General features: G+C 42.6%; 1 protein-coding gene across 8 annotated transcripts in view; it reads left to right on the forward strand.

Moving 5' to 3' along the window:
* The window catches only part of SEMA4F (ssemaphorin 4F), a 73,317-nt gene extending 66,678 nt beyond the window's left edge, over positions 1-6,639 (forward strand). For all 8 annotated transcript variants that reach the window (XM_029937667.1, XM_029937668.1, XM_029937669.1 and 5 more), the window contains 4 exons: positions 129-238; positions 356-516; positions 4,072-4,130; positions 4,285-6,639. In XM_029937667.1, the coding sequence (XP_029793527.1) occupies positions 129-238; positions 356-516; positions 4,072-4,130; positions 4,285-4,895 (941 nt within the window). In that variant the 3' untranslated portion in view covers positions 4,896-6,639. The remainder of the gene's footprint in view (positions 1-128; positions 239-355; positions 517-4,071; positions 4,131-4,284) is intronic.
* Positions 6,640-17,610: the final 10,971 nt, after the last annotated feature.

Here is a 17,610-nt window from a genome sequence, read left to right on the forward strand (position 1 = left end):
AGCGAGTTGTCCATCCAGTGCAAATACACAAGCTAATGTCTCAGAGAGGGCCCCTTACATACAGGTATCAGAGTCCCAGGCACAGGTATATCTCTGTCATTGTGTCTTGCCCCTTGCCTGCTTCCTAGAGGATGGACACCTCCACCGAGCAGTGCAGATCGGAGCCCAACTCAGCGTCCTGGAGGATCTGGCCTTATTCCCTGAGCCACAGCCAATTGAGAGCATGAAATTGTACAAAGTGAGTTGTAGATTTTGGGGAGTTTGTTGCAGGGGCATCTGAGCCCAGAGCCAGTTTGTTATACTCCTGAGGTCTGGGAGATCCAGCAGGTTCTTCTTTCTCACTCCTTTTGTGTAGAACTGGCTCCTGGTAGGCTCCCATACTGAGGTGACACAAGTGAACACAACCAACTGTGGCCGTCTCCAGAGCTGCTCAGAGTGCATCCTGGCCCAAGACCCTGTCTGTGCCTGGAGCTTCCGGCTGGATGCATGTGTGGCCCATGCTGGGGAGCACGGAGGGTGAGTGTCACTGCAGGGGTCTCCTGCCTGCTGTCCCAGGGCACTGGGCCATCCACATGTTTGTGTCCATTTCTCATCTGTTAATGCTGTCCTACCTGTGTGTGTGTGTGTGTATTGTGTTTATGTCACTTGTGTGTCCAATTGTCAGTCCATACTGATTCATGTGTCTGTCTATGTTGGTGCTATCTCATCAATGTCCTTGCCTCTTGCCCTGAACTTGAGCGACCTCCAGATTGCCACACACTTCTCAGTTTTCATTTTACAAGAGCTCTCAGCGGTGTTTCCGCAGTTGACTGATCTTTCTTTCTTTCCTTATGATACTCGAACCTCGTGCCTTCTATGACTCTGCAGTCTCATGGGCTTTCTCCCTCTCCTTCCAGTCTGTCTGCCTTTCTGATTCCTTTTCTATCCCACTTCTAAATGTTGGAATTCCTCAGGGTTCAGTCCTTCTCTTTACACTTCACACACTCTCTAGGTGATTTCATTTCCATTATCTTCAACACCACCTGAATGCCGGTGACAACCATAGATGTGTCTTTAGTTGAGCTCCCTATCTAACTGCCATCTTGATCTTCCTTTTGGATGCTTCACAAGCAATTCAAGCTTAGCTAGTCTTAGCATGCACTGTTGTTTCCCCTTTCCTCACATGTTCCTTCCGTAGTTTTCGTCATCTTAAGAATGGGACCTCCATCCATCCAGTTGCTCCAGTCAAACTGTATTGCAATTTTTACTCTAGCTCCACCTGTGATTTCCTTGCTCCATAGTCACTTCTCCCTATCCCTGCCACTATCACCCTAGTCCAAGCCATCATCACTTTTTGACTGGATTATTTTAATAACCCCTTGATTGGTCTCCTTTTGACCATTGGAGGATCCTACCATCTATCTTCGCCTTAGCAGCTAGCTTAAAATCACATGTCACATTGAAGCAAATCCCTGACATATTCGTAAAATATTTCAATATGTGTCTCTACCAGATAAGGACTCTCTTAGAAACATTTTATTATTGGGAATTTTAAACATTCAAAAATAGAAGAACCTAATGAATTCCCATCATCTGTTGCTCAGTTTCAATAGCTATCAACTCTTTGTCCAATCTTGCTTCATCAATACTTACTCCCAGTTATTTTACAGCAAATCTCAAATCTCAAACATCATGTCACTTTAGCCGTACATCTTGCAGAATGTCTTTAACACAGAAGGAATTTTAAAAAATGATATTATCATTATAATACCATAAACTTAATGTCATGAAACATCCCATCAGTGTTCCAATTTTCTCAAGTGGCTATACTTAAAAATAGTTGCTTAAGTTAGGATCCAAATAACGTCCATCAATTTTAATTGATTGAGGTGTTTTTTTTAAATGTTTGTTTATTTATTTTTGAGAGAGAGAATGCATGTGTGAGAGGAGCAGAGAGAGAGAGAGAGAGAGAGAGAGATAATCCCAAGCAGTCCCCATGCTGTCAGCATAGAGCCTGTGTGGGGCTGAATCCTACAAACTGTGAGATTATGACCTAGACTGAAATCAAGAGTTGGGTGCTTAACTGACTGAGTCACCCAGGTGACTTAATTGATGTGTTTCATGAGACTTCTAATTTTTTAAAAATACTTATTTATACTTTTAGAGAGAGACAGAGCACAAGGGGGGAGGGGCAGAGAGAGAGGGAAACAGAATCCAAAGGAGGCCCCAGGGTCTGAGTTGTCAGTACAGAGCCCAAAGTGGGGCTTGAACTCACAAATCTTGAGATCATGACATGAGCTGAAGTCAGCGGCTTAGTCGACTGAGCCATCTAGGTGCCCTAAGACTTTTAATTTTTAAGTGAGGTTCCTTTTAATGAAACATTTTTAATTGATTGCTTGGAAAGTATTTTTTTCAAACTGACTTTGAGATTTTCTATTTTGAAGCCCAGTTAATCTGCAGTAAATTTGTACATATTACTGAACCATAAGTATTTTAGGAGTAAAAGTACTTGTTTTGGGGATCTGTTTTTCAGTAAGAACTTTGATTTAGTAGTTTCTCTTGGTAGAACTTTTAAATGTCTAAGACAAGGCAAGTGCTTTATTGTTTTAATATCGTTTAAAATAAGAATTTCAAGGGTGCCTGGGTGGCTCATTCAGTCAAGCGTCCAGCTTTGGCTCAGGTCATGATCTCACGGTTCGCGGGTTTGAGCCCTGCATTAGGCTCTGTGCTGACAGCTAGCACAGACTCTGGAGCCTACTTCAGATTATGTATCTCCCTTTTTCTCTCTGACCCTCCCCTGTTCACGCTCTTGCTCTCTGTCTCTCAAAAATAAATAAAAAACATAAAAAGAAATTTTTTAAAATAAGAATTTCATTGTTCTTGTGTATACTGTGTACTTGAGCCTCAGGGTCCCCTTAAAATATAAATGTGTGTGTGTGGTGTGTGTCGTATGTGTATATGCTAGTATTATTTCTTGGTGACACAAGAAATTACCAAGTTGGTGCTTGTATGCACTCTATGCTCCAAACATCAACTCCTAAGAGCGAGAAAGACTATGAAGTTCCTGTAGCTATAGCCCACATATGGCCTTCCCATGTTCCCCACTCTCAGCCAGACCAAGTGACCTTGGCTTTATCCAGAAGGCTGTCATGTATTCATACCAGTCTTGGAGCTCATTTCAGGTGCCTTAATTTGTTTTGAAGTTCATACTCAACATGAGTTCATACTCAAATGGAGCCTATCTTTGGTTGAGGCTTTTGTGTGTTCAGATGGAACCTGGTCTCCACTGATAGGTTGATCAAGGTCTCCCTCTGGGGAGTGGTGACAGGGTTTTCAGAGTGAGCAGTCTGTTCCACTGTCCCTCTGTCAGACACAGGCCACCCACATCCTCGAAGTGCCAGCTTGTGTTGTTTGAAACAGATCCATTAGAGGCTAGTAGATGTCAATAGCTGTTGGAGACAGAATGGTCCTACATAGAGATGAGCAGCTTTTATGAAACCAAATGTTATCTCACTGACTCTCACAGAATGTTTAATGTTTATTTTTGAGGGTGGGGAGGGGGCGCTGGCAGAGAGAGAGGGAGACACACAGGCAGACTCCAGGCTCTGAGTTGTCAGCAAAGAACCCAATGCGGGGCTTGAACTCACAAACAGTGACCCTCAACAGAATATTGATTAGCTTTTACAGAAAAGAAGCTTTCTGTCTTAACAGAAAAAGAAGTTAACTGTGCTTTTTATGGGTTTTTCCCCCCAGAGAAATCTTGTGGTTGTGGATACCCAGATACATTTCTTAGAAGGTTCCCATGTGTTTTTTTAAAGCACCCTCCAAACTCTTTTCCAGCACACCTAGTGCAAATTTAATTCCCTGTGGTCTGCTGGAAATATGCGTAGAATTACATGTGGCAAGTGTCATGAGTAAAAGGGGTATTGGGAGGAATTTTATCAATGAAGAGGATGTTGACTGATAATTTCAGGAGGGATTTATGAGATGGTGGAAGCCATAATCTCATTACTTTACTGAGTGTTCGGTGATACCAAGGAAGGTAGAAGGGGGTGTTGACACTGGATTCACCAGGTATTCTCTTCTCTACAGGCTGGTCCAAGACATAGAGTCAGCAGATGTCTCTTCTTTGTGTCCCAAAGAGCCCGGAGGTCTGTATGGTTTAGGGAAATGTGGGTGGAGTGGGTGAATACTTTTTGTCTTTGTCCCCATGGTCCCTTATATCTGATATCATGCCACATTTCTCTGCATTACATCCCAGCTGGTAGCATCACCACCTTTTGTGTCTTTGCTGTCTCTCTGCAGAACGCCCAGTAGTGTTTGAAGTTCCTGTGGCTACAACTGCGCATGTGGTCTTGCCGTGTTCCCCAAGTTCAGCATGGGCGTCCTGTGTGTGGCACCGGCCCAGTGGAGTGACTGCACTTACCCCCCGGCGGGATGGGCTGGAGGTGGTGGTAACCCCAGGAGCCATGGGTGCTTATGCCTGTGAATGTCAGGAGGGTGGGGCGGCCCGTGTGGTGGCTGCTTACAGCTTGGTATGGGGCAGCCAGCGCAGCCCCCCAAGTCAGGCCCACACATTAGGGGCGGGACTGGCCGGCTTCGTCCTGGGGGTTCTTGCAGCATCCCTGACTCTCCTTCTGATTGGTCGACATCAGCAGCGACGGCGACAGAGGGAACTTTTGGCCAGAGACAAAGTGGGCTTGGACCTTGGGGCCCCACAATCCGGGACCACGAGCTATAGCCAGGACCCTCCCTCTCCTTCTCCTGAAGATGAGCGGCTGCCCCTGGCCCTGGCCAAGAGGGGCAGTGGCTTTGGTGGTTTCCCTCCACCCTTCCTGCTTGATCCTTGCCCAAGCCCAGCCCACATTCGGCTCACCGGGGCTCCTCTAGCCACATGTGATGAAACATCCATCTAGGGCAAATGACCGCTAGTGCATAGGTGGCTCCCGGAGGGGAATGCCCATTAAGATGCTGGGGGTAGTGGGCCTGGAAGACCATCATGGCCTCTGAGTTCTCTTTTGGTCTTTGTGTAATCACTTAGACTTCGTGTCTGCCCACTCTGGGCCTAGCTGGGCTCTGGTCCAAGCCTGTGCTTGACTTTCCTGATTGCCCTGTGAAATCAGAGTTGCTGTCTCCAGCGAATTAGGATTTTTCCCATGCCTGCCCTCTGAACTGCTGCGACCCCTTCAGCCTTGGGCCCCCATCTTGGGCCCATTAGTTTGGGGCTGAGGAACAGAACATAGCTATGACTTTGCCTTCTGGTGGGCCCTGGCTGGAAGGAAGACCCTTAGAGGTGGTGTGGGGCTGGTGTGCATTAAGTCTTTTTGTTCATTCTCTTTAGTTTATCAGATTCTCTGTGGGGAGTGCATGATCCCCATGTCGCAACATGAAATCTCTGCCCTGAGACGTTCCAACCCAGTTTTCCTTCTTCCGTAAAAGAGCATGTGTAAATACACAGGTGTTCGTTGGAGGCCTGGCCACATGTGCAGGAATGACTGGGCCAATGCTCAGGTGTACTCATGAGGGGTCAGCAGGGGGAAGGTGGGAATGGAGGCATTGCCTGCCGAATTTCAGGGCCTGCAGCCAGCAGAGGAATGGCTTTCCTTTCTAAAAGGAAACAAACCACCGCCCCATCCCCATCACCTCCTCCAACCCTTCTCTTGAGTAGAGAAAAACTCCCCAAGTGACCTTCTGGGTGGGAAGGACTGCGGTACATGTGACCCCATCTTTCTCTTTGTTTTTGCCTCCTGGCTGCCACCACTGCCACGCACAGCTGTTCTTTCTCTGGCTGGAGTACAGACTGGACCCCCTTCTTTGGCTCCCATTAAAAAAAACTTCACAACATTCTAACTGTTAAGGGACAACAAAAGGGGAATCATCATAGGAAATAGAAGTTGCAGAAAAATAGGTTTGTACCAGTGATTTTACTCAGGTTGACACCCTTGCCCTAAATCAGAAGTTTTCCACCTGGGGTCCATGGACTCCCTGAAGTTGTATGCAAAATGTTGTCTGTACCTGTGAGTCTGTGTTTTTATGCGGGGGAGAGGTTATGGCTTTCTTCAGATTCTCAAGGCCTTAACAAAGTTAAAGGACCACGCCTCAAGGTCGCCACACATTGGCCAGGCTGTGGCGGTGCCACACAGCGGCAGCTCTTCCTGCCCTGCCATCCCTTCCCAGTGGCCAGCCCCTGGACCTGGAGCTGCGGGATGCCCTCCTGTTTCTCACGTCCCTGGAAGCTGGGCTCTTGTGTGTATTTGAAGATACTGTCAACTCCTACCAAACATGAAGAACTCTCCCTGCTTCACAGCTCCCAGATGCTCTAGGCTTCCCCTGCTCAGTCCTGGTCTTGGCCTGTGTATGTGCCTCGTTCATCCCTGGTGGAGGACCCCCTTGAACTCCAGTGAATGATCCAGCCCTTCCCAGTTGAAGTTTCAACTCTAATTTCCTTGGCAGCAGCCTGTGAACTACTCAAAAAAGTCCCCTTGGGTTTGGGATTATCAGTGGCTTTGCCACTAATAAGTGTATGATTTTCAGCAAGTAATCTAACGTAGGAACATTGGTTTACTCATCTGTAAAGTGGGGATATTAATACCTACCTCAGGGTTGCTGCAAGGATTAAATGGGAAATATGTAAACAATAAAGCACTATCTATGCCAGTAGGTGTTGTTATTGTAAAAGTTGACCTATCTTGCCATAATCATATAGCTTAACCATATAATAACCGTGACACATGCTGTCACTTTAAGCTCCATTCTGTGGAAGAAGGATCATTGCCTTACACAGACTTGTTGTCCTGGGTCATCTTAGGCCAGATCTTAGCTGCTGGTGTATAGGTTTTGGGAGCCAGGACCTGTAGTTTTTATAATCAGATGTGCCTGAGCTTAGTGACCTTATTAGTCCTTTATGAGAATGGAAGGAGTCTTTGTGTTCTTGGGTTTATTATCTTGAGGTTATGGGTTTGTTCCATTTTGTGGGGAGGAGGAAAGGTAAGGAGATGTCAGAGGGGCCTGGGGTCTCTGGGAGGAGGGGGGATCAGATCACGATGGATTTGGGGCATCTGGTCCTTGGACAGTGGCTCTGGTTGGGGGAAAACAAGAGGAGAAATGTAGGAAAAAATGAAGAGGGAAATAGGCACGAAGGGAAAAGAGTCACCTCTTGGCATAAAGTTCAAGCCCCAAGAATGAGCGATAGCACAAGAGTATGGAGCCAATTCCCAAAGAAATAGTGTAAATAACTGCATGCTCTTTTAACAGCGTGGGAAGGGAGAGGATCTGTCTCTGGATAAGGGGACTCCAGAAGGGTGCAGGGTTCCTGCAGAGAGGATTGTGGGGATCCTGGAAGCCAGAGACCTGCCTGGGTCACACATTGAAACAGCCATGGGGAGGGGGAGGGTTGGGCCTTATGTTTGTGTTTACCCCCTGACTCCAAGTACTGCCCACTTTCTGGCCCTCACTCTTAAATTCCCCTCTGCTTTTGGCTCTGGTTCCTGGTCTTTAAATCATGACTCTCATCTTATCACCCCTAACCGGTGGTATGCTGCTATCCACATGGCCTCGCGGAAAGTAGAGGCAGAGAGGATGCTTGCTCTTTGCTTTCACAAGCCAAGTGGGTTCCAGCACACCACTGGCCCTAACCCAGCAGGAGGCAGACTCACTTCCTTTTCCAGGTGCTCTCATTTTCTCCAGCAGCTCACAACTTCACTGGTGGCTCAGTGATGGCAAGAAAGAGATTCTTCTGGTATCTGCTGGGCCCGGATTCTCATGGCTACTGTGTCCCTGTCTGAGGGAGGCAGTCATGACTACAACTGATGGTTCTTGGTCAACTGCACACAGACTGTGTTTCCAGGGTGTGGGGATAAGACTGGCTTTTTGGGGGCCCTGGGTGACTCAGTCAGTTAAGTGTCTGACTCTTGGTTTTGGCTCAAGTCATGATCTCACGGTTTGTGAGTTTGAGCTCTGCATCAGGCTTTTCTCTGCCCTTCCTGCAAGCTCGCTCTCTCTCTCTCTCTCTCTCTCTCTCTCTCTCTCTAGCAAAATAAATAAACTTAAAGAAAGATATATATATATATAAAGACTGGTCTTTTTGGTTGTAGCAGAGGCAAGGCTGGAATTTTTAAAAATCATCTTCACCAACTGAAGGAGAAACTAGCAATAAAAATAATAAGAAATAGTTTCACAGTTAAAAATTTTTTTAATATTTTTTATTTATTTTTGAGAGACAACGTGAGCAGGGGAGGGTCAGAGAGAGAGGGAGATACAGAATCCAAATGCAGACTTTGAGCTAGCTGTCAGCACAGAGCCTGATGTGGAGTTCGAATCCATGAACCATGAGATCATGACCTGAGCCGTTTACCTCCTGACTCCAAAGTCAGATGCTTAAATGACTGAGCCCCTTAGGCACCCCAGTTCCACAGTTTTTAAATGCAGACCCTTGGGGCACCTGGGTGGTTCTGTTGGTTATGTGATGGAACTCTGATTCAGGTCATGATCTCATGGTTGGTGAGTTTGAGCCCTGCATTGGGCTCTGTGCTGTTAGTGCAGAGATCTTATATCTCCCTCTTTTCTGCCCCTCCCCCACTTACTCTCTCTCACAAAAATAAACATTTAAAAAAAAGATTAATAAAAACTAATAAAAATAAATGCAGACGCCTAGAGGGGTCTAGGGACAGGCCTCTGTGTGACATGAAAATTTTTGTGGCCAGTAGATAGCAGATGTGGTTCCAGAGAGCTCCATCTGGATATACATAAAACACCAAGTCCTGGCTGAGGTAGGGAAGGGCAAGCAACAGAATGATCTAGCTCCCCTAGGATGTTAGATGAAGCCAAGTATGGTTGGAAGGGTACAGATAAGAGAGGAGTTTCAGGGAGCTGCTCCAGGCTCTGTGGAGAAATTAGCGCAAGCCAGGAACTTTCTGCCTGTTTCTTTTTCAAAGGCTTGCTGCCATGGAACTAGAGGTTCCCCTAGCCTACTGGGCCTGGGGTTTAGGTGAATTCCAGACTTGCCCACTGGCGAGTGTGGTACTCCTAATTTACGTCAGAGTTGGCAGTGCTCTCATGGACTCCGAGGCTTGGCAGACCACAAGCTAAGGGCTTTCACCACCGGCAGTTGGAGCCCTGGGGCAGGAGGAATCAGCAACTGGTATTGAACCCAGACACTCATGTCCCACCCTCGAGTTCAAGCAAGGACTCTGAGTTGAGGCTAGGAATAAAATTCTTTCATAACTGGAGTTCTCTGAGGATTAAGGATTGAGCAGGAGGCTGATTAGACCTTTCTAGTAGTGGCTGACGCACAGAACTCATGGGGAAAGTCCAGGCCTCAGGCCTTGGTAGGCATACTTTGTATCTGTCAGCTAAGGGGCTCTAGTCAGTCCCACATGGATTCTTCACTGGAATTCTCCCCTGCAAGCCCAAGAATGTAAAGACTTGGCACCCATTCCCAGGGCTCTCCTTTTAAGACACATGAAATTGTGCGTGATAGGTAAGTTCCTGTTCCTTCCTCTAGAAGAAGTGCGGAGGCAGAAGTGGCCCTTCCCTGAGGTGAGGATGGAGATGGCTGTTTTATTCTTTTAGTGTTGTAGACCTGAACCCTGCACCCAGCTTCTCTTAGGAGTGACACAAGCTCTGGAGGGATCTAATGTGTGAATATTGGAGAAAGTCATGGCCTTGAAGTTATGGGGGAGTGTTTTCATGTTTTGTGTAGAAGTTTTGTCTCTGTCAGCTCAGATTATGAGCTTCTCATCACTGATCATAGGAACTGAAAACTCTTCTGCCTTTTGCTGGGAGCCACACTGAGTTCCCTGAATTCACATTTAATTCTAGAGAGAAGGATGGCCACCCTCAAGATGACTGGGATAGAATATTTCCCCCCAGAAATGACAGGGAGCTGAGGACCAGTTAATTTGATGAGTAGAAATAAAGTAGTATTTTTCACACCTGTGAATTTGTGGAGAAAAATTCATTCCCCCCGTAACGAATAGCAGCATTTCTAAACTTTGCTGAGTCTGGAGTGCCTGCATTGTGAACTGGCCTATAGAGGGAGAGAGCAGAACGGACTGTGGACAGGGTAGAGCTGAGTGATCACTAGGTATCTAAGTGAATAAAGAGAGCCTTGCTCCATCCTTTTGCAGTAGCTATTTCCCCTCAGATAGCCTCTCCTCATACATACCCACCAAATCAATCTTTTATCAGACTCAAAACCTATTACCTCTCAGATTTACTGGATTTAGGCAATTTATGGTTTCATCATAATACTACAGCTCAACATAAGTTGTAATTCCTGGGTGAATGTTCCCCAAAGAAGGGAACATGAACTTACGGGGTCCTAGTTGAGAAACCAAGATGTCCACATGCTACCTCTACAGAGGTTTACGGCAAACTGTCATTAGGAGCTTTGCTAGATACATTCTTATTCTTGTAGGCATTTATTGCTGTGCTGGTCAGGATAGGCTTTGTTATGATGCAATAACAAGCAGCCCTATACTCTTAGTGTCTTAAAACAGCATGTTTATTTCTAACAACACTTGAAGGAAATTCTGAAAGGATATGCTGCAAGGATAAACCTTGAGGACAATAAATAAGAAAACAATAATAAGATATATTAATAATAGTAAGATAAGATATATTAATAATAAGATATATTAAGACAATAAATAAGATAAAACTTGAGAAGTGAAATAAGTCAGTCACGAAAAGACAAATACTGTATGATTCCACTTAGAGTGGTTGAAATCATAGAATCAGAGACTAGAATGGTGGCGACCAGGGGCTGGGGATGAGGAGAATGAGGAGCAATTGTGTAATGGGGACAGAGTTTCAGTTTTACAAGGTTTTACACAAAGAGTTTTGCAAAAGAGTTCTGGAGACAGATGGTGCTGATGGTTGCACAACAGTATGAATGTACTTAAAGGTGGTTAAGGGGGTAAGTTCTATATTATGTGGATTTTATCACAATAAAAATATTGGAAAAGAAAATGATTAAGACAGTCCCTGTCTCCTTGAAACCTCCTAATTCAGTGGAGAGGCAGACTAGTGAGCGGAGGGCAACACAGCTGCTGTCAAAGTGTGTCCTAAATCTCGAGGAACCCAAAGATGCCCTTTCTGTATATATGTCCTCTTAACTGGAAGCTTGAGAAACAGACTTGAGACATCCACAAAAGGCTTTGTGCCCTCAGCTGGACTGCCCTGAAGCTACTGAGACAGGCGAGCATAGTGTAGTCTAGTGAGACCTATGTGCCTCATTTCGTCTTGTTGTGTATCAAATTTTACACAACAGAACTTAAAATCAGGATGTTCCCCAGACTACAAAGCTGGCAAAGATTAAAAAAAAAAAAAGACTGATGATACTTCATGACTTGGCACTGACAAGGGTTCCCCATTGGGTATTCTCCTATCCTATTGTGGGAAGTGAAATTGGTACAAGCCCTATGGAAGGCATTCTGGTGATATCTATTAAAAACTTTAAAATGTACACATCATTTGACCCAGTATTTACATATTTAGAAATTTATTTTTAAAAATTTTTTGAAGTTTATTTATTTATTTTGAGAGAGACAGAGACAGCACAAGTTGGGAAGGGACAGAGAGACAGAGGAGAGAGCGAATCCCAAACAGGCTCCACACTGCCAGATGCAGGGATCAAACCCACAAAACCACAAGACTGTGACCTGAGCCAAAACCAAAAGTCTGACATTTGGGGGTATAGCTCAGGGGTAGAGCATTTGACTGCAAAAGTCTGACATTTAACCCACTGAGCCACCCAGGTGCCCTTTCTAGAAATTTATTTTAAGGAAATAGCAGTATAAGTGTGCAAATATGTATTTCTAAAGGATTTCATTTTAGTATTGTAAGCCTAAAATATTAGAAAAATCCAATCATTTAACAAGAGAAATTTGGTTACATAAGAGTCAATATTGACATGGAAGAAATATCCACAACATTGTTAGGTGAAAAAGAAAAGCATGGGAGCTAGCCTGGTGTCACGCTGAGGCTGTGGAGTTCTGTTTCACAGCACAGCAATGTCAGTATGGTGGAGCAGATAAAAACAAGACCACTCCATAATCATGTCTGCACACAGACAAAACAGGAACATTGTCCAAACCACAAAAGTGACCAAGCATGCATCCTTCCTGTTTAACAGTAGGGACTCCTGTTCTTTTACCAGTTCTTCCCCAGCCTTGTGCCTCGTGCTGATTTACCCTCCTTCTGGATGACATTTATGAAGGTACCAAATCATAGAAGTGGCCTGCTTCCTGGCAACAGCCGATTCAGAAAAGAGCCCTGCTTCCTTAAACCCTCCTGCAGATTGCTGAGCTCAAACCCAAATCGCGTAAATTCTAACAGCCTTTTACTGAAATGGCCAGTTTCCACAGTGTGTGTTCTCCCTCACTGCTGAGTGAGAAGCTCAAGTGCAGCTGTGTTCCTGATGGTCTTTGGTTTGAATGACAACCCGTAGAGCCCATTTTGTTTGTAATAGATATGCATTTCCATTGTCATAAAAATATGTGGAATAATACACATCAAGCTATTAGAAAGTTATCCCTGATGAAGGATTTTTTCTTTTTTACACTATACATGGATTGAGGGAAAGAGAGAGAGAACTGGAAGAAGAAAAAAGAGAGAGAAGAATGAAGAGAGAATGGTGTTGAAGTTGGCTGTGGAAGTGGTTCTAAATGAAGTGTTGATAAAGTGTCGCGAGTAATGTTATTGGACGGTCTTTATTTTCTTAAAATCTTCTGTAATGAATATGCATTATATTTGATTATGAAAAATAATAGAAGTTATTTTTATTTTATTATTATTGTTTTTTTGGAGAAGGAGAGAATGTGCCCTTGAAAGGGGAAGGAGAAAAAAAAAAAGAAAGGGGAAGGAGCAGAGAGAGAGAGAATCTTCTTTTAATTAATTATTTTTAAAATTTACTTCCAAGTTAGTTAGTATATAGTGAAACAATGGTTTCTGGAATAGATTCCTTAATGTCCCTTACCCATTTAGCCCACTCCCCCTCCCACAACCCCTCCAGCAACCCTGTTTTTTCTCCATATTTAAGAGTCTCTTGTGTTTTGTCCCTCTCCCTGTTCTTATGTTATTTTTGCTTCCCTTCCCTTATGTTCATCTGTTTTGTATCTTAAAGTCTGCATATGAGTGAAGTCATATGACATTTGTCTTTCTCTGACTAATTTTGCTTAGCATAATACCTTTTAGTTCCATCCAGTAATTGCAAATGGCAAGATTTCATTCTTTTTGATTGTTGAGTAATCCTCCATTGTATATATACCACATCTTCTTTAACCATTCATCCATTGATGGACATTAGGGCTCTTTCCATACTTTGGCTATTGTCGATAGTGCTGCTATAAACATTGGGGTGCATGTCCGCCTTCAAAACAGCATACCTGTATCCCTTGGATAAATACCTAGTAGTGCAATTGCTGGGTCGTAGGGTAGTTCTATTCATAATATTTTGAGGAATCTCCATACTGTTTTCCAGAGTGGCTGCACCAGATTCATTCCCACCAGCAGTGCCAAAGAGATCCTCTTTCTCCACATCCTCACCAACATTTATTTTTGCCTGAATTGTTAATGTTATCCATTCTGATGGGTGTGAGGTGGTATCTCACTGTGGTTTTGATTTGTATTTCCCTGATGATGAGTGATGTTGAGCATTTTTTCATATGTCTATTGGCATCTAGATGTCTTCTTTGGAGAAGTGTCTCTATTCACGTCTTCTGCCCATTTCTTCACTGGATTATTTATTTTTTGGGTGTTGAGTTTGATAAGTTCTTTATAGATTTTGGATACTAACCCTTTATCTGATATGCCATTTGCAAATATCCTCTCCCATTCCATCGGTTGCCTTTCAGTTTTGCTGATTTTTTCCTTTGCTGTGCAGAAGATTTTTATCTTGATGAGGTCCCAATCATTCATTTTTGCTTTGTTTCCCTTGCCTCTGGAGATGTGTTGAGTAAGAAGTTGCTGCAGTCAAGGTCAAAGAGGTTTTTGCCTGCTTTCTCCTCGAGGATGTTGATGGCTTCTTGTCCTACATTTAAGTCTTTCATTCATTTTGAGTTTATTTTTGTGTTTGGTGTAAGAAACTGGTCCAGGTTCATTTTGCTGCAGGTTGCTGTCCAGTTTTCCCAACACCACTTGCTCAAGAGACTGTCTTATTTCATTGGATATTCTTTCCTGCTTTGTTAAAGATGAGCTGGCCGTATGTTTGTGGGTCCATTTCTGGGTTCTCCATCCTGTTCCATTGATCTGAGTGTCTGTTTTTGTGCCTGCACCATACTGTCTTGATGATTACAGCTTTGTAATACAGCTTGAAGTCCGGGATTGTGATGCCTCCAGCTTTGGTTTTCTTTTTCAAGATTGCTTTGGCTTTTCGGCGTCCATTCTCATTCATACGAATTTTAGGATTGTTTGTTCTACCTCTGTGAAGAATGCTGGTGTTATTTTGATAGGTATTGCATTGACTATGTAGATTGCTTTGGGCAATATTGACATTTTAACAATATTTGTTCCTCCTATCCAGGAGCATGGAATATTTTTTATGTTTTTTTCTGTCTTCTTCAATTTCTTTCATAAGCTTTCTACAGTTTTCAGTGTATAATTTTTTCACTTCCTTGGTTAGATTTATTCCTAGTTATTTTATGGTTTTTGGTGCAATTGTAAATAGGATCAATTCCTTGATTTCTCTGTCTGTTACTTCATTATTGGTGTATAGGAATGCAACCAATTTCTGTGCATTGATTTTATATCCTGCGACTTTGCTGAGTTCATGGATCAGTTCTAGCAGTTTTTTGGTGGAATCTTTTGAGTTTTCTATATAGAGTATCATGGCATCTGTGAAGAGTGAAAGTTTGGCCTTCTCCTGGCCAATTTGGATGCCTTTTATTTCTTTGTGTTGTCTGATTGCTGATACTAAGTCTTCCAGTAGTATGTTGAATAATAGTGGTGAGAGTGGATATCCTTGTCTTGTTCCTGACCTTTGGGAGAAAGTTTTAAGGTTTTCCCCATTAAGGATGATATTAGCATTGGGCCTTTCATATATGGCTTTTATAATCTTGAAGTATGATCCTTCTATTCCTACTTTTTTTGAGGGTTTTTATCAAGAAAGGATGCTGTGTTTTGTCAAATGATTTCTCTGCATCTATTGAGAGGATCATGTGGGTCTTTTCCTTTCTTTTATTGATGTGATGAATCACACTGATTGTTTTGCAGATATTGAACAAGCCCTGCATCCCAGGTATAAATCCCACTTGATCGCGGTGAATAATTTTTTTAATGTATTGTTGGATCTGGTTGGCTAATATCTTGTTGAGGATTTTTGCATCCCTCTTCATCAGGGATATAGGTCTATAGTTTTCCTTTGTAGTGGGGTTTTTTTCTGGTTTTAGAATCAAGGTAATGCTGGCTTCTTAGAAAGACTTTGGAAATTTTCCTTCCATCTCTATTTTTTGGAACAGCGGCAAGAGAATAGGTGTTAACTTTTCTTTAAATGTTTAATAGAATTCCCCTGGAAAGCCATTTGGCCATGTACTCTTTTTTTTTGGGGGGGGGAGATTTTTGATACTAATTCAATTTTACTGGTTATGGGTCTATTCAAAATTTGTATTTCTTCCTGTTTCAGTTTTGGTAGTTTCTATGTTTTTAGGAATTTGTCCATTTCTTCCAGATTGCCCATTTTATTGGCATATAATTGCTTGTAAAATTCTTTTGTTATTGTTTGTGTTTCTGATGTGTTGGTTGTGATCTCTTTCATTCTTGATTATATTTATTTGAGTCCTTTCCTTTTTCCTTTTAATCAAACTGGCTAGTGGTTTATCAGTTTTGTTAATTCTTTTATAGAACCAGCTTCTGGTTTCATTGATCAGCTCTCCTTTGTTTGTTTGTTTCAAAGCATTAATTTTGCTCTAATCTTTATTATCTCCTGTCTTCTGATGGTTTTGGTTTTTATTTGCTATTCTTTTTCCAGCTCTGTAAGGTGTAAAGTTAGGTTGTGTATCTGAGACCTTTCTTCCTTCTTTAGGAAGGCCTGGATTGCTATATACTTTACTCTTATGACTGTCTTTACTGCATTCCAGAAGTTTTGGGCTGTGGTGTTATCATTTTCATTGGCTTCCATGTACTTTTTAATTTCCTCTTTAACTTTTTGGTTAGTCCATTCATTCTTTAGTAAGATGGTCTTTAGTCTCCAAGTGTTTGTTATCTTTCCACATTTTTTCTTGTGGTTGATTTTGAGTTTCATAGCATTGAGGTCAGAATATATCTCACAGTATGATCTCAATCTTTTTGAACTTGTTGAGGGCTGATTTGTGTTCCCTTATGTGATCTATTCTGGAGAATGTTCCATGTGCACTGGAGAAGAATGTATATTTCATTGCTTTAAGATGAAATGTTTTGAATGTATCTGTTAAGTCCATCCGGTCCAGTGTGTCATTCAAAGCCATTGTTTCCTTTGTTGGTTTTCTGTTTAGGTGATCTGTCCATTGCTGTAAGTGAGGTGTTGAAGTTCCCTACTATTATGATATTATTATCAATGTGTTTCTTTATGTTTGTGATTAATTGACTTATATATTTGGGTGCTATCACATTTGGAGCACAAATGTTTACAACTGTTAGGTCTTCTTGGTGGATAGACCCCTTAATTATGATATAATGCACTTCATCTCTTGTTACAGTCTATATTTTAAAGTCCAGATTGTCTGATATAAGTATGGCTACTTCGGCTTTCTTTTATCAACTATTAGCATAATAGATGGTTCTCCATCTCCTTACTTTCAATCTGAAGGTGTCTTTAGGTCTAAAGTGGGTCTCTTGTAAACATATAGATGGATCTTGTTTTTCTTATCCATTCTGGTACACTATGTCTTTTGATTGGAGCATTTAGTCCATTGATGTTTAGAGTGAGTACTGAAAGATATGAATTTATTGCCATTATATTGCTTATGGAGTTGGAGTTTCTGGTGGTGTTCTCTTGTTCTTTCTGGTCTTTGTTGCTTTTAGTCTTTTTTTTTTTTTTTTCATCTTTTGTCCCCTCAGAGAGTCCCCCTTAAAATTTCTTGAAGGGCTGGTGTAGTGGTCATGAACTCCTTTAATTTTTGTTTCTCTGGGAAACTTTTTATCTTTCCTTCTATTTTGAATGACAGTCTTGCTGGATAAAAAAATTCCTGGCTGCATATTTTTCTGGTTCAGCACGTGGAATATATCCTGCCACTCCTTTCTGGCCTTCCAAGTTTCTGTGGATAGGTCTGCTGCAAACCTGATATGTTTTCCCTTGTGGGATAAGGATTTTTTTTCCCCTTGCTGCTTTCATGATTCTTTCCTTGCCTCAGTATTTTGTAAATTTGACTATGATATGCCTTGTTGATGGTCAGTTTTTGTTGAATCTAATGGGAGTTCTCTGTGCATCCTGGATTTTGATATCTGTGTCTTTCCCCAGGTTAGGAAAGTTTTCTGCTATGATTTGCTCACATAACCCTTCCACCCCTTTTCTCTCTCTTCATCTTCTGGGACTCTTTTGATTCTGATGTTGTCCCTTTTTAATGAGTCACTGAGTTCTCTAATCCTTAAATCATGCTCTTTTGCCTTAGTCTTTCTCTTTTCTTCTGCTTCATTATTCTCCATAAGTTTATCCTC

This window comes from Suricata suricatta, chromosome 4 (assembly GCF_006229205.1).
Source record: "Suricata suricatta isolate VVHF042 chromosome 4, meerkat_22Aug2017_6uvM2_HiC, whole genome shotgun sequence".
NCBI classification, from domain to species: domain Eukaryota; kingdom Metazoa; phylum Chordata; class Mammalia; order Carnivora; family Herpestidae; genus Suricata; species Suricata suricatta.